The sequence below is a fragment of the Toxorhynchites rutilus genome, chromosome 2, assembly GCF_029784135.1.
Source record: "Toxorhynchites rutilus septentrionalis strain SRP chromosome 2, ASM2978413v1, whole genome shotgun sequence".
Taxonomy (NCBI): Eukaryota; Metazoa; Arthropoda; class Insecta; order Diptera; family Culicidae; genus Toxorhynchites; species Toxorhynchites rutilus.
In genome coordinates this window covers 178,742,385-178,764,181 of record NC_073745.1, presented here as the reverse complement: position 1 = coordinate 178,764,181, position 21,797 = coordinate 178,742,385, and the positions used below count along the sequence as shown (strand labels likewise).

General features: G+C 38.4%; 1 protein-coding gene across 5 annotated transcripts in view; it reads right to left on the bottom strand.

Moving 5' to 3' along the window:
- Positions 1-4,350, bottom strand: part of LOC129769999 (uncharacterized) — a 64,307-nt gene extending 59,957 nt beyond the window's left edge. For 2 of the 5 annotated variants that reach the window (XM_055772567.1, XM_055772571.1), the window contains exons 1-2: positions 4,074-4,350; positions 1,464-1,853 (exon numbers count right to left, since the gene is read on the bottom strand). In XM_055772567.1, the coding sequence (XP_055628542.1) occupies positions 1,464-1,807 (344 nt within the window). In that variant the 5' untranslated portion in view covers positions 1,808-1,853; positions 4,074-4,350. Of the gene's footprint in view, positions 1-1,463; positions 1,854-3,584; positions 3,704-3,734; positions 3,913-4,073 lie in introns of those variants that run through there. The other 3 variants (XM_055772568.1, XM_055772569.1, XM_055772570.1) reach the window with 3 other exon arrangements.
- Positions 4,351-21,797: the final 17,447 nt, after the last annotated feature.

The window sequence follows — 21,797 nt, the reverse complement described above, 5'->3', positions numbered from 1 at the left end:
TCTGATGATGAACGCGTAACATTGCGAAAGAATCCTAAAACAAAATTGACTTCCGAAGTGGCCGGCATCATTGGGAGACCTGTCTCCGCAGACACTGCCCGGTGAACCGAAAAACAATATCTTTGAATCGAATGGAAGATAGATGGCGTGGAGTCTCCCGTTCAGAAATTCGGTCTCCCTCGTGATTACTACTTTCAACAGAATAATGACTTGAAGCAAAAAACTGCCTTCGTGGTGCTGGAATACCTGCTCTATTATGTCCCAATCAACTAAAAACACCTCCGGAATCACCGAACTATTGAGTATATATGGTGGGAAATCAAGAACCAACCATCCATCAAAATCCAGGGAACGAAGCGGAACTCAAAACGACGATTATGGAGATCTGGGAGGTACTTCCGTCTACAGTGACCAAAAATCTCGTCATGGTGCTTGCAGGAAGTGCTGGATGCCAAAGGGGCCATACCAAATACTAGGGGATTGATTTTTGTTATCTATTAACATTTCTGAACAAAATATTCGCACCTTCTCCCGACTCATGTCCAATCACTGTTCGTTAGATGCGCTACTCTTTCGTATTAATCTTGCCGACAACAATCTTTGTGATTGTGGCCAAGGTTACCACGACATCGAGCATGTTGTTTGGTCGTGCGAGCTGTATCTTGTCGCCAGATCGAATTTAGTAGTCACCCTTCGGGCCCGAGGAAGGCAGCCCATGATGCCGGTGAGAGACGTGTTGGCTCGGTTAGACCTTGATTACATGTCCCAAATATATGTATTCCTTAAAGCTATCGATCTTCGTGTGTGATTGTCCTTATACCCTTAGTTTTTCCTTTTCCTTTTCCTTTGTGAGAGATCGGATCCCTTCTTAAGAATAAGATGAAATGTAAATACATATTAGATATAAGATAGGTTTAAGAATTGAGTGTAATGAGTGTGATTGAGAGTGTGAGTGTGATCATTGTCAACATATCCTCATATCCCCTCCTTTTCCTGAAGAAAATATGTCACCCTTCTAATCTCGAGTCGACCGCGAGTAATCGGTTTCCTATATTATTAACATTAGAATTAAGGAAAAATGTATATATACTAGTAACAATACAGTAAGGAGTTCGGCTCCTTTAAACCTATGTAACTGAGCCTGTAAAAATAAACGATTTAAATAAAAAAAACATTTCTGAACTGATTTCAATTTTCGTTTAAAGAAAATCTTGAACTTTACACTCAATTTTGCAACGTCTTAATTAGAGATTTTTTTTGTATTTTAAACACGAAGTAGAAATATGACCATTTCAATTTTTTTCTTATCACTACATGAGAGTAAAATGTATCGATTTTACGATGAATATAGGTCGCATTTGATTATTTATTTTTTAACCCCGAGAAACTCAACAATAACAAACCAGCACGAGTTGTATACTTAATTTTGCGATTGACTGTACATGTTATAAGTGAATATTTACCTTCCGTCAGATTGTAGTTCAACTATTAGTGGCTTCAACGGTGGACCCTTTGGATTAGAGAATGGTGCTCCCATATCCAGAAGCGTTCTAGTTAATGATCTTCCCCACAATTTTGCTCCTCCATGCAAAGCTACAACGAAGTAAGTAGCATCTATGCCATCCGAAAATATTGGCTGAGTACTATCACCCGGAGATCCGAACAATGATTCCATTTTAGGTCTGATGCTGCTCTCATCGTTTTTTCTAACAAAATCAATGTTATCCATTCCGCTAACTACAAAATCCAGGAGTAATCTATTTGCAAATAAAGTGAACACTATGGTTGTCAATGAGAATCGGATCATCTTTAAGACGTCCTAATGTATCCGCTGGACTTTACACATTGTATATCTGAAATGCAAAATTATTTCCCAGATCAATGTTATGAGAATCACATTTAGGTTAATATTTAGAGTGATATATATATATATATATATATATATATATATATATATATATATATATATATATATATATATATATATATATATATAATGTAAATGATTTTGGTTTGTCCAGTCGAAAATATGATCAAGGTTTGCCCACTTTTTTGAATGCTCTAATTCAGTGCTTCTGTGTCAAATAAGGTATTCGAATTTTTCAAAACATATAAATAAAATTGTCTTTTTCATGATTTACAGTAGTTTTATTGTATATTTTTACGGAATCACATGTTTTAAAGGATTATAAAATACACCTTCTATTTGTGTCAATGCGCCCCTCATTCGAGCTAACTTTTAATCGATCACCAGATGATTATTTGGCACGTATTCAGACCTTTTCTGGATTATAACACTTCTTCTTCTTCTTCTTTAATGGTACTAACTTTCCTAGAGGAACTTCGCCGTCTCAACGTAGTATTACTTGCGTCATTTTTATTAGTACTTAGTTGAGATTTCTATGCCAAATGACACGCCTTGCAATGCATTCTGAGTGGCAAGCTCTAGAATACGCGTGATCACAGTGCAAGTCGGAGGAAATTTCTTTGACGAAAAATTCCCCCAACCAGAACGGGAATCGAACCCGAACACCCGGCATGTTAGTTATGACGCTAACCACTCGGCCACGGGAGCACAAGGATTATAACACTTACAAATATTGTAAATATCATGCTTGCACACCATTTGTATCAGATTTACATAGCTAAACCATTAAATTAATGCATTTTGATGAACTCAATTCTGATCATGAGTTGTCCAATTCAATAATGTTATTTTGTCCACATGATTTCTATGGCAACCGCTTGACGCACTGCAGTTTGTTTATTGTGTCCTTCGCGCATAGCAGAAATAAAGTTTCTCTGTGTTGAGTGTGTTGAGGGTAACACTTTTAAAATGCCCAAGAAAAGGCAATATTTTGAAGAAAGCCTAAATTATGAATGGATCAATATGACAATGAACTTAAGCAATGATAAATGCAACATCTACTTGTAAAATGTGACTTTCATTCAAAAATGGTGATTTCTTAAACCGGACAAACCAGGATCATTTTTTGGGCAAACCATGATCAGAGGTGGTCAAACCATGATCACAATTCTTCTTTAAGGAAAATCGTATTCGATTTCGATTCGATTCGATTCGTCCCGAGACTATGAAAACAATAAAAAACGAATACAATCAATAATAACGAGAACAGAATTCGAATTTTCGGCAGGTGTAGTATTTTTTCAACAAAGGTAATTGGCTTTAATTTGATATGTCGATCATCCGCATCGGTCTAGTAATTCAAAATTTATGAATTTTTAAAAAAAAGTCATTTTTGGAAAAAAATTGATTTTTCGGAAAATCCTAAAATGGAAATAGTCACCCTAATGAAAGGGTCAAATGTTTTGCGAGAAAGAACAAAACTAACAATTTTCACGAAAATATGAGAACCACTATATCGGTTTGGCATGGACTATACGGAATATAACGTTTTAAAAAGTTATGTTTTTGGAAACCTAAAAAGGATTAATAATACTTCTACAACATAACTATTAACCAGTAAACGTCTGTATCGCCCTGACCTTCATTCAAATTCCATAATACGGGTAGCGGTGATCAAACTTATTACTTGAAATCTTGCTAAATCTTCCTTCCTTACCTCAGTGAAAAAGTCATTCATGAACATTTTTAACCCATGTAACGAATTACGCGTAAGCTGTCAGACATCAAAGTATGAAAAACGAAAATCCAAAAATCGCCCTATATATACACGACGAGCTGGAATATCCACAACAAGATAATACCTTACCCGTGTTGAAAATCTATATTCTTCTAAGCTTCTCTCTGTACATAACAAAATCGCTTTTTATTTTTCTAATTATATGTGAATACAAAACAGTGGACTCAGAAATCAATGTTTTTAAAGTGTTTTGATGTTCAAATGCTAATAAATTTAACTTTATGTCAAAAAATGAGCTCATTATACATGAAAGTGAATATTTTTAGAAAGCTATTACAGTACTCATATCTTTTTAGGTTGTTTTATGAGTAATTATGTTTATCAGTGTCATTGTACGTTACGCCACAGCTTTGACCTAATTAACTGCATTACACTCTTGTTTTTATTTGATAGCTATTAAAACAATACCAGCCACTTTGGAGTCACCAGACGGCCACTTTTCATTCCACAACACTACTGTTTTTCACATTTCCCAATACCATTATTGAATGCCTCCTTTACTGTTCACGAGAGCATCTAAAAAATTAACATAACTCAGTCACGTTTCAACGAAAATACTACTTCTACTATTTCAAAATAGAAAAGTCGCTCGCTTTTCACTATTTCGACGAATTTTCATCGAAAAACATAGTTGACAGATTCGTAGGTTCTTCTACACCATAATCACAAACACGAGCTATGAATATAGAATTCAGCATGCGCACATTCACTTATCAATTATGTCAAAAACCAGACACGGAAATCGTTCCAGGATACTGAGTAAAAACGGAAAGAAATGAAAAAAATAAACAAACTTATGTTCCATGTAGGATTGGGCGATCTTTTCGAAAAGATCGATCTTGTCGAATCGATTTTCCAACCGGCGTAGGAATCGATCCACCGATTAAATCGGTACCAAAGAATCGATCTTCGCCGAATCGATCTTTGAAAAATTAAAAGCTTTTTTTCGATTTATCTGCTTGTTCTATATGAATGTCGTTTTTTCTTCAAACAGGGAATACTACTTTCATATTTCTATTCAAACATCAAAAGCATTTTGTTTTGTTCCTCAGCATAAAGGACATAATGCATTCATCTTGTTCCGTAAGGCAGTCGTTTTATTTAATAAATTAATTGGAAAAGCATTATTAGATTCAACAACAGCTCAAAACGATACCGCCCAGAACTCAGTTTACACTGATCCCATACAAGCCAATCGTGCCATACATCTGTCATTTAGTCGAAGCCGACTCTTGATTTTGGCGCCAGTTCTAAAAAACAACCTTTCGCCTGTTGTTGTCAGCATCAGGCTCAGTGATCCTATGCGCAACTGGTACATCCCCTCAGTAGCTACTGCTAATTCTGTCTCTGTCAGCATTTGTACAGACATAAATCGTAGAAGAAGCGATCCAAATGTAGACATTATGTTTAAAAAAAAAGTTAGTTGGCCTTGAGATAAAATATCGATATATACTGAGAAACAAATCTTGAGCAAGTTTGTTTAAAATTGAAAAGATCGAAAACAAAAAAATCGATTTTCTCGATTTTCTCTAGTACAAAAGATCGATCCAAAAAATCGAAAATCGGAATGGAAAAGATCGATCTTCTATGTATCGATCCATGATCGCCCAATCCTAGTTCCATGGATTTCAATAGTGATGGAAATAATACTTACATGAGAAATCACAACTAATTACATAAGCAAAAAAAATACGCGTGCACTCCATGTAGTAATGATGCCAAAAAAAAACACAACCAGGAAAATTAATATTTAGTTCAAGTCTTTATTGCCCATGTTACGATGTATATGGAAAGTTTTATTGTAATCAGTGGTCAACACTTGTATGAAACTGCAAAAAAACAAATGATAGTTAATTGAATCATTAAATGTGCCTTCGATTTATCAACTCTCCTGGAAAAAAAACCAGAAGCTACTGTTCAACCTTATTATCCTTATTATCTGCTTCGTTAGCAGTGCTGACTCAGCTCCAGTTATTTCAGCAGCAGCTGCTCCGCTAGTTAAAACCGCTCCTCACCACCCCGCTGTATACCATGTTTTGGAAAACCGTGCTTCAAATCAATTCCGCAAAATCGCATCTGCAGTGTACTATGACTTCAAAGAAGCTGACTATAACGCCATTTCTAACGTCCTGTCGATTAGGAAGATGGTTTTGAATGTGTCGATGTAGATACTGCAGTTCAAATGTTCTCCATTATAGTGAACTATGCTATTGACAGGCATGTACCGAAGCGACTACTTCAGAGCATTCGCATACTCCATGGCAGATTAAGGAATTAAGTCAAATGAAAACAGCAAAGAGAGCGGCATTACGTCGATTTGCCAAGTACCGACCCGTGCCACTTAGGAATTATTATGTGCGACTAAACAATGCATATAAGCGAATGACTAAATCGTGTTATCGTAGTTACATTATTAACATGCAGCTGAAACTGAAATCAAATCCTAAAAGCTGATTTAGACGATGCCACTCAGCGCTCTAGCAAATTGAATCTGCTGCTGGAAACGTACCTTTTCTCGGCCAGTCTTGCTCCCATATCGAGGTTCACGCGGGAAATTTCCAAATTCATGGAAGTCGGCGTTTTTGATTCCTGTGCATAAAAAGGGTGCCAAGACTCAAGTCGACAACTACCGAGAAATTTCCGCCCTAAGCTCGGTCGCCAAACTGCTTGAGCTCGTTGTCTTGGAACTGATCTTCAGTTTCTGCCAGCATTACATTGTATAAGACCACCATTGATTTATGCCTAAGTGATCTACTGTAACCATGGAAGTTCGTCAATGGTTTGTCAAGGGAGACCGCTATGAGCACTCTTTGGAATACGGCTAGGAGAATGCGTGGCTGGAACCATACAAACGAAAGTGAGGAATACTCTGACCGTTGGATTTTTAACTTTGCAAGGAAGGTTTGTCCCGACACCGTTCCTGCACAAAACGTCGTACGCGACATTCCGCTCCAATGCGATTATGAGAATTTTTCGATGGTGGAATTCTCAATTGCCCTTCTCTCATGTAACAATTCAGCTCCGGGGTCGGACAAGATTAAATTCAACTTGTTGAAAAATCTTCCCGACTTGGCAAAACAGCGTTTGCTGAACTTGTTCAACAAGTTTCTGGAGCTGAATATTGTCCCGCATGACTGGAGACAAGTGAGAGTGATAGCCATACGGAAACCCAACAAGCCGGCTTGCGATCACAACTCGTATAGGCCGATTGCAATGTTATCCTGTATTCGTAAATTGTTAGAGAAAATGATTCTACTTCGTTTGGACAAGTGGGTCGAAACGAACAATTTGCTGTCAAATACGCAGTTTGGCTTCCGCCGAGGTAGAGGGACAAATGATTGTCTCGCGCTGCTATCTTCTGAAATCCAAATCGCATTTGCTCGCAAAGAACAAATGGCTTCCGTTTTTCTCGATATCAAAGGGGCATTTGATTCAGTTTCCATGGAAATTCTCTCAGAGAAGCTTCATAATCGTGGACTTTCACCAATTCTTAACAATTTACTGTCAGAAAAGCACATGATTTTCTCTCATGGCAGCTCGAAATCTTCTCGTTACAGTTTTATGGGCCTACCACAAGGCTCCTGCCTAAGCCCCCTCTTGTACAGTTTTTACGTCAATGATATGGATGATTTTCTAACTAGAGACTGCACGCTGAGACAACTTGCAGACGATGGAGTTATTTCCATCACGGGTACTAATCCCGTCGTTCTGCAAAAGTCGTTGCAAGATACCCTGAACAATCTGTTCACGTGGGCCCTCAAGCTGGGTATCGAATTCTCTACGGAGAAAACTGAAATGGTCGTTTTTTCTAGGAAGCACGAACCCGCCCAATTCCAGCTTCACCTATCCGGCAAAACGATCCAACACTCTATGTTTTTCAAATACCTGGGTGTATATTTTGATTCTAAGTGTACCTGGGGGAGACACATTGCGTATTTGAAACAGAAATGCCAGCAAAGAATCAATTTTCTCCAAACAATAACCGGAACATGGTGGGGTGCCCATCCAGGAGACCTCATTCAGTTGTACAAAACAACGATATTGTCAGTGTTAGAATATGGCAGTTTTTGCTTCCGATCAGCTGCCAGGATTCATATTCTCAAGCTGGAGAGAATACAATATCGTTGCTTGCGTATAGCCATGGGGTGTTTGCATTCGACACATACGATGAGTCTTGAAGTTTTGGCAGGAGTACCCCCGCTTACTCTTCGGTTCACAGAATTATCCTACAGATTTCTCATCCGTTGCAAGATCATGAATCCATTGGTGATTGATAACTTCGAAAATCTACTCCAACTGACTCCTCAGTCAAGTTTTATGTCTATATACCATGAGTACCTTACCCACGACGTGCACCCTTCACCAGGCATCTCCAACCAAGTTTGCTTCCCATACTTCTGCAATTCCTCTGTCATTTTTGATCTGTCCATGCGACAAAAAATCCATGGAATCCCAGATCACCTACGCTCCGATTCTATTCCGCCGATATTTTCGGCAGAATATGGGAAAGTTGGATCTGATAAAATGTTCTTTACTGACGGTTCATTCATAAACGAGTCCACTGGCTTCGGCATCTTCAATGAAAATTCCAGTGCCTCTTTCAAACTCAAAGATCCTTGTTCCGTGTATGTCGCTGAACTGGGTGCGATATATTACGCATTAGGGATCATTGAAACATTGCCCATCGACCACTATTTTATTTTTTCAGACAGTCTCAGCTCAATAGAGGCAATCCGCTCAATGAAGGTTGATAAACGCTCATCTTATTTCCTAACTAGAATAAGACAACTATTGAGTGTTTTGGTCGAAAAATTATTCAAGATTACCTTAGTATGGGTTCCCTCTCATTGCTCGATTCCGGGGAATGAGAAAGCGGACTCGCTAGCTAAGGTGGGCGCTGTAGAAGGCACACTTTTTGAAAGACAAATTGTATATAATGAATTTTTCCACATTCCTCGTCAGTATACGCTCGTAAGTTGGCAGCGCATGTGGAGTGGTGATGAGTTCGGTCGTTGGTTACACACGATTATCCCTAAGGTCTCGACGAGTGCATGGTTCAAGGGATTGAATGTAGGTCGTGATTTCATTCGCGTGATATCTCGGCTTATGTCCAATCACTACAACCTAAAAGCGCATCTCTATCGCATTGGGCTCGCAGCAAACAATCTTTGTGATTGTGGCGATGGCTACCACGACATCGAGCATGTTGTCTGGTCGTGTATCCGGTTCCATACTGCTCGCTCTCAGCTCTCTAGAGCACTGAGAGCACAAGGCAGACAACCGGAGATCCCCGTCCGGGATATCTTAGGTAGCCGTGATCCTGATCTTCTGCTTCATCTATACCTGTTCCTCAGAAACGCCGATGTCAACGTTTAATGATGTTTCCTTCATTGTGTCCCCGTTTCATATCCCTCCTATCCGATCGATAAACTTTTACTCAGTCGCGGCAATACATACACACACTCTTTACAGATGCACGGGCCGAAGGTTGTGCAGTCCACTGATTATTCAACAAGAGCCAAAGGTTGTACCGCTCATGACAACTCTACACGAGCTGATGATTGCGCCGTCATTCTATCCTGGATTCCTTGAGTCGAGAAAGACGCACCACGCTAGATATGGGGTACAGACTAGGGGGGCGTTGCTGATTAATGGTCAGCTGCATCCCAATAGGAAGTATCCCGTGTCGGGCACACGTACAGAGCATCGAAGACTGCGACATACCAATTATGAGAACACTTGTAATACTAACCTCGAGTCAACCGCGAGTAATCGGTTACATATTACTAACATAGTCTAAGCAAACATTGTCAAAATATTGAACTCCCGGCCCCGTTAGGCTGACGCCATATGAGCCTTAATAAAATATATATTTTGGATAAAAAAAAAAAAAATCTACTGTAACCAATCTGTTGACTTTCACGGCTTATATAACGGAAGGTTTCAATAGCGCCAAACAAACAGATGCGATATATTTCGACTTGACAGCAGGGTTTGACAACATTAATCACGAAATTGCGGTTTCTCAAAAGGAGAATTTGGGGTTCGGTGGCAGAATAATCAGTTGGCTGCGGTCATATCTAATCGGTCGCCAACTAGTAGTAAAAATTGGTGATCATTTCTCACGCAAATTCGACGCGCCTTCTGGGATTCCTCAAGGCAGCCACCTGGGGCCGTTGATTTTCCTCTTGTACTTTAATGACGTCAATTTTCAGCTGAACCTTCCGCGCTTGGCATTCGCCGATGATGTAAAAATTTATTTTATAATCAACTCGACTGCCGATGCCTGCCTACTTCAGCAACAGTTGGATAGTTTTGCCGAATGGTATATTGCTAATTGCATGAAGGTGAACCCAAGTAAATGTGCCATTATCACCTATTCAAGAAAAAAGGAACCGTTCGATTATAAACTCTTGGATATTTCCATCGAGAGAACCAACTGTATCAATGATCTAGGCGTGCTTCTAGACAGCAAACTATCGTTCCAGCAGCACATTTCATATAACGGGTGTTAAATAAAAAATGAGAATTTTTCAATCAAATATAAAAAAAAATTTTTTTTTTCATCGATTTCAGTATTTTTTATTATTAACATAATGTATTTTCTTCAAAAAAATGTCAGTGAATGTTTGAGTAAGGCCCGTGGTCTGCTGTTCGACGCAACTTTGTCGCGATGCTCTCACAAGAACGTTGTACGGCACTTACGTCCATTTTCCGGATACAATTCCGGATTCTTGTAGTCAGTTACTTCGTGTCCTTGGCCCTCCAATTGTTTTTATACACTAGGGCACTGAGTGAGCCAAAGAAATCCTCTATTGGGCGGCACTGGGGCAAGTTTGTTGGGTTACGATCTTTCGGCACGAACGATATCTCTTTCTCCTCAAGATACGCCAGCGTCTTCTTGGCGTAATGGGAAAACGCCTTATCCGGCCAGAAGAGGTACTTCTCATCCGCGTGATGCTCATTTAGGAACGGCAGCAGGATTTTATCGAGGCACTCTTCTCGATAGATTTGTTGGTTGATTGCCACACCACTCGGCTTAAACCAAGGCTTTGAAATGCCCCGGTCGGAAATGGCGATGTACAACATAACCTTTTTTTCAAACTTGTGCTCTAACTTGTATTTCACTTCAGGCGGTGTGGATGACTTGTCGCTGGAGTAGTAATTATCATTTCCTGTAATATGCGTTTTGGACAGCGGAAAATAGCTTTCGTCGTCCAGAACGAAAGACGTCCCGCGGTATATTTTGGTCATCCACTGACACTGTGATTCAACCGTCTCAATCTGCTCCTCCGTGTACTCCGGCGACCTCGTCTTCTTCCTGCGGACGATTCCTTCCATCTTGAGGGTCCGATGGATCAATACGTGGGAGCAGCCATATTTCCGACCGGCGTCACGTAGGCTGGTTGCGTCCTTGTTGTCAAACAGCTTCTTTAACGATGTCTTCCTCTGCTTCGTCATTATCGTCACCGGACGACCACTTCTGACCTTCCGCTCTACGTTCAGGGAACCCAGGATACGACATACCGTACTGACAGGTACATTTTCTTCCTTAAAATGTGCCACCGTGAACTTTTTTCCTTGCTGGAAATGCGTTTCGTAGAACCGTACAATACGTTCGCGGAGCACGTGCTGTTTCGACGCCATCTTTGCTTTGACTAAATTCAAACTAGCAAAACCAAACACGCCTACTGTTTCTAGGGAGCCCAAAGAACAATTTTCTTGAAGAAAGAAAATTTTACACTCTTTATTTAAGTTACTGAAAGGTATTGAAAAAATTATCATTTTTTATTTAACACCCGTTATTGTTGGCAAAGCTTCCAGAAGTCTGGGCTTTTTGTTTCGAATCGGTAAAGATTTCAGTCACATATATTGCTTGAAGTATTTGTACTGCTCGCTGGTACGTTCGACTCTTGAGTACGGCTGTCAAGTTTGGAGTCCTTACTACCAAAATGGTGTCGACAGAATTGAAACTGTATAGCGCTGGTTTGTGCGCTTTTCTCTTCGACACTTGCCGTAGAAGGATCCGTATCGGCTACCCAGCTATGAGAGTAGATGCCTTCTTATCAATTGAGACACCTTAGCTGTTCGCCGCAATGTCACCCGTGCTATGCAAGTGTCTGATGTCCTGACGTCGAAAACATAGCGCCCGGCATTGCTTCGTTCATTCCAACTACAGGTGCCTCCAAGAAGTCTGCGGAACCGAAATTTTCTGCGTATACCGGTCCGGTGAAATTACACTTACAGTTATATCCGGTCTGCTCAGAATGTTCAACAGAATTGCAGAGGGCTTCGATTTCAATTTAGGTAGGGAAGCTATTAAACGTAACTTTAACAGAATTTTAACCAACTTAAATATCATTAAGGTATAGACAATACATACACACACTCTTTACAGATACACGGGCCAAAGGTTGTGCAGTCCACTGATGATTCAACAAAAGCCAAAGGTTGTACCGCTTATGACAACTCTACACGAGCTGATGATTGCGCCGGCTAGTGACCATTCTATCCTGGATTCCTCGAGAAGACGCACCACGCTATATATGGAGTACAGACTAGGGGGGCGTTGCTGATTAATGGTCAGCTGCATCCCAATAGGAAGTATCCCGTGTCGGGCACAGGTACAGATCATTGAAGACAGCAACATCACAATTACGAAAACACTTGTAATACTAACCTCGAGCCAACCGCGAGTAATCGGTTACATATTACTAACATAGTTATAAGGCAAACATTGTCGAAATATTGAACTCCCGGCCCCGTCAGGTTGACGCCATATGAGCCTTAATAAAAATATATATTTTGGATAAAAAAAAAAAAAGGTATAGATTATGCCTGTTGATTTTTATAATAAATAAATAAATTATCCTTTTCATGACATTTTGTATCCAACACTTTGGTCGCCCCCACGTTGTTGTCCAATCACCATGAATACTAATTGCCTAGGATATTAGATAATTTAACTAATATACAGGGTTTTCCATTGCGGGCTTCCGAAAGTATACAGACCTGCGCTGACAACCGTTTGACATAGCTGTCAACCAAGGCGTCATATCGTTAGTTAAATGTCTGCCATTTTACAATATGGAACGTTTTAGCATCGCACAACGTGTTAATTTTGTTAAATTATACTATAAAAATGATGAAAAACCGGCAAATATTTTTCGAGCATTACGGACGGATTTTGGTCGTCATGGACGGCCTACAGAGCACACAATCGCTAATGTAGTGCGTAAATTCGAACGAACTGGATCCGTAGCGGATATTGTGAAACCTGTGCATCATCGTAATGTGCGTTCGGCCGAAAATATTGCTGCTGTTGCTGCCAGTGTGGAGGATGACCCGAATGTTTCGATTCCACGGCGTGCTCAGCAATTGGGTTTGTCAAACACATCATTGTGGCGAATTTTGCATTTGGACTTGCACCTACATCCATATAAAGTCCAACTGGTACAAAAATTAGAGCGTGGTGACCATGGAATGCGTCGGGCATACGTCGATTGGGTGAACGAACAACAGCAGCAAAATGCTGAATTTTCGCATCAAATTTTCTTCAGCGATGAGGCACATTTCGAGCTCTTTGGCTATGTGTACACCCAAAATTTCCGTATATGGGGTTCAGAAAATCCATGCGCATTATGGTCTGGTGGAGTCATCGGGCCGTATTTCTTTGAAAATGAGGACGGCGAGACGGTAACTGTGAATGGTGAGCGCTATGGCCGCATGTTAACCGATTTTTTTGCCACAAATTGAAGATATGGATACGGATGACATGTGGTTTCAGCAGGACGGCGCCACGTGCCACACAACACGACCGAACATGGCCATATTGCGAACGAAATAATTTCGTGTTTTGGAGATGCCAATTGGCCGTCCAGATCATGCGATTTGAACCCGCTAGACTTTTTTCGTGGGGTTATGCGAAAGACCGTGTCTATGCCAACTTTCCGCAAACTCTTGAACATTCGAAAGACAACATTCGTGAAGTTATGACCGAGATACCGCCTCATATGTGCCGAAAAGTCATCGAAAATTACCTGTTCCGGATCAAGGTGTGCGAGGAAGCCCTAGGTGAACATTTGAATGATGTTGTATTTCACACATAATGGCATAAACCAAACTTTAATTTGAAATAAAAGTTTCTCCGAAATTCGAATTCTAAGTGTGTTTTATTTCAATTTACTTTCGGAATTTGAAGTTGGAAAACCCTGTACTTATGTGTAGCTGAAGCATTATGGTAAGAAAACTCTACTCGAAAATTTAAAAAACTCGGGAACGAGCTAGGAGTTATTATTTTCGACCGTTTACACACCGTGGGAAAGTACTAAAAGGAAGATAAAGGAAGATATATATATATATATATATATATATATATATATATATATATATATATATAATTAATCAAATTCTTGTTTTTGACGACTTCTGCATTTAAATGTATAGTATAACTATTTAACTAGTTTTTCTACTCGTCGATGGGTTTCACGAGTGTTAAAAAGAGGAAAACAGAGAAAACGGCCCTAAATGACCGGAAATGTAGTTTGAGGAGTGGAGTTAGACATGTGAGAGGTTTGTAGCTAGTGGGAAAACACGTTTATTCGGGAAGAAACAAACACGTGGTTATCTATATCTATAAAAATGGATTTCTGTCTGTCTGTCTGTTTGATTATTATGGACTCGGAAACTACTGCCGATCGACATGGAAATTGGTATGTAGGGGTGCTTAGGCCGGGGAAGGTTCTTACAATAGTTCAAGATCCCCCCCCCCTCTAAGACAAATAAAACATAAATTTCTTCGTTACTCGAGAATTAATCAAGCAAACGAAACCAAATTAGGCATATGGAGATTTTAGGATGCAATTAATGTTTCTTTGTTGGTTAGACACTCTACCGCCTCTCTAAGGGGGGACTGCCATACAAATGAAACACAAATCTCTGCATAACTCGAGAACTAGTACAAAATAAAAGTAGATTTATTCACACGAACTGTACTGGAGTAACACTCGTTATTAGAATGAAAGATTTATTGAATACAATAATCAGATAATTTAGTAGGTATTGTGCCACGGGTATATCTGTACGGTAATTGTTTCTTCATATCATCACAATTCTCCTCCTGAATCGCTGCAACTGGATTTCTCCACTATTCTTCATGTCCAAGCCTTCTTCACCAGTAGTTACTTCCGTCGTCTCTATCAATTCGGATTCTACCTGTTGGCGCACTCCCTTACTTGATTCGGAATTCTTGCTATTCACAATGAGTCCCACTTGTGACGAACCGTTGCTCCATTAGATAAAAGTAGCATTTCTGCTCGAACTACTCTATCTGTTGCACAATTCAAGAACCGGTATCCTTTCCGATTCTCCGCATACCCCACGAACGTCAGCTTTCAACCCAGGGGGTCTAGCTTACCCCACTATACGTCTGGAACGTGAACGTAAGCTTCGCTTCCGAAAACCCGCAGGTGATCCAACACCGGCTTTCTACCATACCACCTTTGATACTTCGTCCCAGTATCTTTCTTCCATTCCAGTATCCAAAAGCATACATGAGGTCACTTCTTGAATGGAGCGATTCTTTCATTCCGATACTCCGTTAGATTGAGGTGAATACGCTGTAGTTTACTGGGCAACAATGCTCTCATCGGAATAAAAACATTGTAAGTCTTTATTAATGTATTCACCACCTCCATCTGATCTGATGATCTTCGGCTTCTCACCGAAATAATTCTTTCACTCGTCATATGACATGACGCACCACTGCTCATGATCCGGCCATTCTACACTGTTTGCCCTGCGATAAAACTCGAGGGTTCACGTGAGATTTGAAGTTGTTTCACTTTCTGTGGAGCAGAACTTGTCATTCTAGAAATTCCGGCAATTTATTTTCAAATGTCCCGGTTTCTTACAGAAAAAACACTTTTTTCTCATCGTCGCACTTTGTGTTTGATTTCATGGCTTTTTCGTCCTCCGTTTTACCATTTGACCGATCCGCATGTCGTTGATGCGCGTCCAAAAACTTCGATTTCACGAGATCGAGATAAATGGGCCTGGCCGGGTAAGGGAGCAAAAAGTACCCCAAACCTATTCACTAGCTGTATGGCAAATATTGTATAGGATATTAAATTAGAAGTTTTGGCGGTTTATTTGAACCCTTATGTGGTTTAAAACAGGATCTATAGTGGAAACCGTACTTTTCCGTTTATTTCGCGTCATCCTCAAAAGCTTCGAGATAAAAATTTGAAAAAATACTGAATGTGCATCTCACTACGGTGTATCAAGAAAAATTATTTTTAAAAAAATCATAAAAAAATGTAGACTAAAAAAATAATTGACATTATGAAATCATTTTTTATTTATTTAGAGATTCAGTACTACTCTAATTCATATTTAAATGTGTTTCTACGGTTTTTCTAGATATGTGTGATTTTTTTCAAATTTTTTTCAGTGTTGCGCGGTACAAGAAAATATTTTTTTATATTTCCAAAGGGTCTAGCTAGGTAAGGGTGTAAAAAGTCCCCCGAAACCAATTCACCAGCTGTATGGAAAATATTGTATAGGGTACTAAATAAAATATTTTGGCAGCAGTACCATATATTTGAGTCCTTATATGGTACACCATAGGATCTATGATCTATTATCGTTTTTTTCACGCCATTCTCAATAGCTTCCAGACAAAAATATGAAAAAAAAAATACTGAAAGTACATCTTACTTAGGTGTATCGATCAATATTTTCAAACAATTTTTTCATCAGAAAATCAAACATTAAAAAAAATTACAAATTAATTTTTATTTTTATTTTTTATTATTTTTTTTTATTTTGAGATTCAGTACTAATCTAGTTTGTATTCAAATTTCTTCCTACGTCTGTTTTAGGTATATGTGATTTTTTCACAATTTTTAGAGTGCTTTTCGCGGTACAAAACAAAAAAAAAAAAATATATATATATATATATATATATATATATATATATATATATATATATATATATATATATATATATATATATATATTTTCAGGCATTTCGAAAATGTTTTTTTTTTGCCTTTGGGCATTTTTAATTTGTTTTAAATTTAGAGACCCATTAATATTTTTTCCATCTAATATTTTTTCAATCTTGTTTTCCATATCCCTAAATTTTGTCGGTATATTTAGAGCATTGAGCTGTACGATTTTTTTCTCGTATCTTAAAATATATGAGATTATCTTTACATTGGATTTAGATGGTTTATCAAATTCATAGGAGTCAGCAGTACGATAGAGATCTGTGAAAAAAAAATCCTTGTGGAAAGATCATTGAGTTAATGAAAATTACACTTAAAAAATCCGAATTATTTTTATATTGTTTTTTTTTTATTTTAACCTTACAATTCAAAACCACGAATACAATAAAATAATCAATTTCAAGAAAATAAAAAAAAATAATGCAGACGATTTTTTTTTCCAAAATATATATTTTTATCAAGGCTCATATGGCGTTAGCCTGACGGGGCCGGAGTTCAATATTTTGACAGTTTTGCTTATTATCTATGTTAGTAATATGTAACCGATTACTCGCGGTCGGCTCGAGGTTTGAAATAAAAGTTTCTCCGAAATTCGAATTCTAAGTGTGTTTTATTTCAATTTACTTTCGGAATTTGAAGTTGGAAAACCCTGTACTTATGTGTAGCTGAAGCATTATGGTAAGAAAACTCTACTCGAAAATTTAAAAAACTCGGGAACGAGCTAGGAGTTATTATTTTCGACCGTTTACACACCGTGGGAAAGTACTAAAAGGAAGATAAAGGAAGATATATATATATATATATATATATATATATATATATATATATATATATATATAATTAATCAAATTCTTGTTTTTGACGACTTCTGCATTTAAATGTATAGTATAACTATTTAACTAGTTTTTCTACTCGTCGATGGGTTTCACGAGTGTTAAAAAGAGGAAAACAGAGAAAACGGCCCTAAATGACCGGAAATGTAGTTTGAGGAGTGGAGTTAGACATGTGAGAGGTTTGTAGCTAGTGGGAAAACACGTTTATTCGGGAAGAAACAAACACGTGGTTATCTATATCTATAAAAATGGATTTCTGTCTGTCTGTCTGTTTGATTATTATGGACTCGGAAACTACTGCCGATCGACATGGAAATTGGTATGTAGGGGTGCTTAGGCCGGGGAAGGTTCTTACAATAGTTCAAGATCCCCCCCCCCCCCTCTAAGACAAATAAAACATAAATTTCTTCGTTACTCGAGAATTAATCAAGCAAACGAAACCAAATTAGGCATATGGAGATTTTAGGATGCAATTAATGTTTCTTTGTTGGTTAGACACTCTACCGCCTCTCTAAGGGGGAATGCCATACAAATGAAACACAAATCTCTGCATAACTCGAGAACTAGTACAAAATAAAAGTAGATTTATTCACACGAACTGTACTGGAGTAACACTCGTTATTAGAATGAAAGATTTATTGAATACAATAATCAGATAATTTAGTAGGTATTGTGCCACGGGTATATCTGTACGGTAATTGTTTCTTCATATCATCACAATTCTCCTCCTGAATCGCTGCAACTGGATTTCTCCACTATTCTTCATGTCCAAGCCTTCTTCACCAGTAGTTACTTCCGTCGTCTCTATCAATTCGGATTCTACCTGTTGGCGCACTCCCTTACTTGATTCGGAATTCTTGCTATTCACAATGAGTCCCACTTGTGACGAACCGTTGCTCCATTAGATAAAAGTAGCATTTCTGCTCGAACTACTCTATCTGTTGCACAATTCAAGAACCGGTATCCTTTCCGATTCTCCGCATACCCCACGAACGTCAGCTTTCAACCCAGGGGGTCTAGCTTACCCCACTATACGTCTGGAACGTGAACGTAAGCTTCGCTTCCGAAAACCCGCAGGTGATCCAACACCGGCTTTCTACCATACCACCTTTGATACTTCGTCCCAGTATCTTTCTTCCATTCCAGTATCCAAAAGCATACATGAGGTCACTTCTTGAATGGAGCGATTCTTTCATTCCGATACTCCGTTAGATTGAGGTGAATACGCTGTAGTTTACTGGGCAACAATGCTCTCATCGGAATAAAAACATTGTAAGTCTTTATTAATGTATTCACCACCTCCATCTGATCTGATGATCTTCGGCTTCTCACCGAAATAATTCTTTCACTCGTCATATGACATGACGCACCACTGCTCATGATCCGGCCATTCTACACTGTTTGCCCTGCGATAAAACTCGAGGGTTCACGTGAGATTTGAAGTTGTTTCACTTTCTGTGGAGCAGAACTTGTCATTCTAGAAATTCCGGCAATTTATTTTCAAATGTCCCGGTTTCTTACAGAAAAAACACTTTTTTCTCATCGTCGCACTTTGTGTTTGATTTCATGGCTTTTTCGTCCTCCGTTTTACCATTTGACCGATCCGCATGTCGTTGATGCGCGTCCAAAAACTTCGATTTCACGAGATCGAGATAAATGGGCCTGGCCGGGTAAGGGAGCAAAAAGTACCCCAAACCTATTCACTAGCTGTATGGCAAATATTGTATAGGATATTAAATTAGAAGTTTTGGCGGTTTATTTGAACCCTTATGTGGTTTAAAACAGGATCTATAGTGGAAACCGTACTTTTCCGTTTATTTCGCGTCATCCTCAAAAGCTTCGAGATAAAAATTTGAAAAAATACTGAATGTGCATCTCACTACGGTGTATCAAGAAAAATTATTTTTAAAAAAATCATAAAAAAATGTAGACTAAAAAAATAATTGACATTATGAAATCATTTTTTATTTATTTAGAGATTCAGTACTACTCTAATTCATATTTAAATGTGTTTCTACGGTTTTTCTAGATATGTGTGATTTTTTTCAAATTTTTTTCAGTGTTGCGCGGTACAAGAAAATATTTTTTTATATTTCCAAAGGGTCTAGCTAGGTAAGGGTGTAAAAAGTCCCCCGAAACCAATTCACCAGCTGTATGGAAAATATTGTATAGGGTACTAAATAAAATATTTTGGCAGCAGTACCATATATTTGAGTCCTTATATGGTACACCATAGGATCTATGATCTATTATCGTTTTTTTCACGCCATTCTCAATAGCTTCCAGACAAAAATATGAAAAAAAAAAATACTGAAAGTACATCTTACTTAGGTGTATCGATCAATATTTTCAAACAATTTTTTCATCAGAAAATCAAACATTAAAAAAAATTACAAATTAATTTTTATTTTTATTTTTTATTATTTTTTTTTATTTTGAGATTCAGTACTAATCTAGTTTGTATTCAAATTTCTTCCTACGTCTGTTTTAGGTATATGTGATTTTTTCACAATTTTTAGAGTGCTTTTCGCGGTACAAAACAAAAAAAAAAAATATATATATATATATATATATATATATATATATATATATATATATATATATATATATATATATATATATTTTCAGGCATTTCGAAAATGTTTTTTTTTTGCCTTTGGGCATTTTTAATTTGTTTTAAATTTAGAGACCCATTAATATTTTTTCCATCTAATATTTTTTCAATCTTGTTTTCCATATCCCTAAATTTTGTCGGTATATTTAGAGCATTGAGCTGTACGATTTTTTTCTCGTATCTTAAAATATATGAGATTATCTTTACATTGGATTTAGATGGTTTATCAAATTCATAGGAGTCAGCAGTACGATAGAGATCTGTGAAAAAAAAATCCTTGTGGAAAGATCATTGAGTTAATGAAAATTACACTTAAAAAATCCGAATTATTTTTATATTGTTTTTTTTTTTTATTTTAACCTTACAATTCAAAACCACGAATACAATAAAATAATCAATTTCAAGAAAATAAAAAAAAATAATGCAGACGATTTTTTTTTCCAAAATATATATTTTTATCAAGGCTCATATGGCGTTAGCCTGACGGGGCCGGAGTTCAATATTTTGACAGTTTTGCTTATTATCTATGTTAGTAATATGTAACCGATTACTCGCGGTCGGCTCGAGGTTAGTATTACAAGTGTTCTCGTAATTGGGATGTTGCTGTCTCCAATGCTCTGTACGTGTGCCCGACACGGGATACTTCCTATTGGGATGCAGCTGACCATTAATCAGCAACGCCCGCCTAGTATGTACCCCATATCTAGCGTGGTGCGTCTTCTCCACTCGAGGAATCCAGGATAGAATGGTCACTAGCCGGCGCAATCATCAGCTCGTGTAGAGTTGTCATGAGCGGTACAACCTTTGGCTCTTGTTGAATCATCAGTGGACTGCACAACCTTTGGCCCGTGTATCTGTAAAGAGTGTGTGTATGTATTGCCGCGACTAAGTAAAAGTTTATCGATCGGATAGGAGGGATATGAAACAGGGACACAGTAGTAGGAAACATCATTAAACGTTGACATCGGCGTTTCTGAGGAACAGGTATAGATGAAGCAGAAGATCAGGATCACGGCTACCTAAGATATCCCGGACGGGGATATCCGATTGTCTGCCTTGTGCTCTCAGTGCTCTAGAGAGCTGAGAGCGAGCAGCATGGAACCGGATACACGACCAGACAACATGCTCGATGTCGTGGTAGCCATCGCCACAATAACAAAGATTGTTTGCTGCGAGCCCAATGCGATAGAGATGCGTGTTTAGGTTGTAGTGATTGGACATGAGCCGAGATATCACGCGAATGAAATCACGACCTACATTCAATCCCTTAAACCAAGCACTCGTCGAAATCTTAGGGATAATCGTGTGTAACCAACGACCAAACTCATCTCCACTCCACATGCGCTGCCAACTAACGAGTGTGTCCTGAGGAGGAATGTGAAAAAATTCATTATAGGCAATTTGCCTTTCAAAAAGTGTGCCTTCTGAAGCGCCCACCTTAGCTAGCGAGTCCGCTTTCTCATTCCCCGGAATCGAGCAATGAGAGGGAACCCATGCTAAGGTAATCTTGAATAATTTTTCGACCAAAACACTCAATAGATGTCTTATTCTTGTTAGGAAATAAGATGAGCGTTTATCAACTTTCATTGAGCGGATTGCCTCTATTGAGCTGAGACTGTCTGAAAAAATAAAATAATGGTCGATGGGCAGTGTTTCAATGATCCCTAGAGCATAG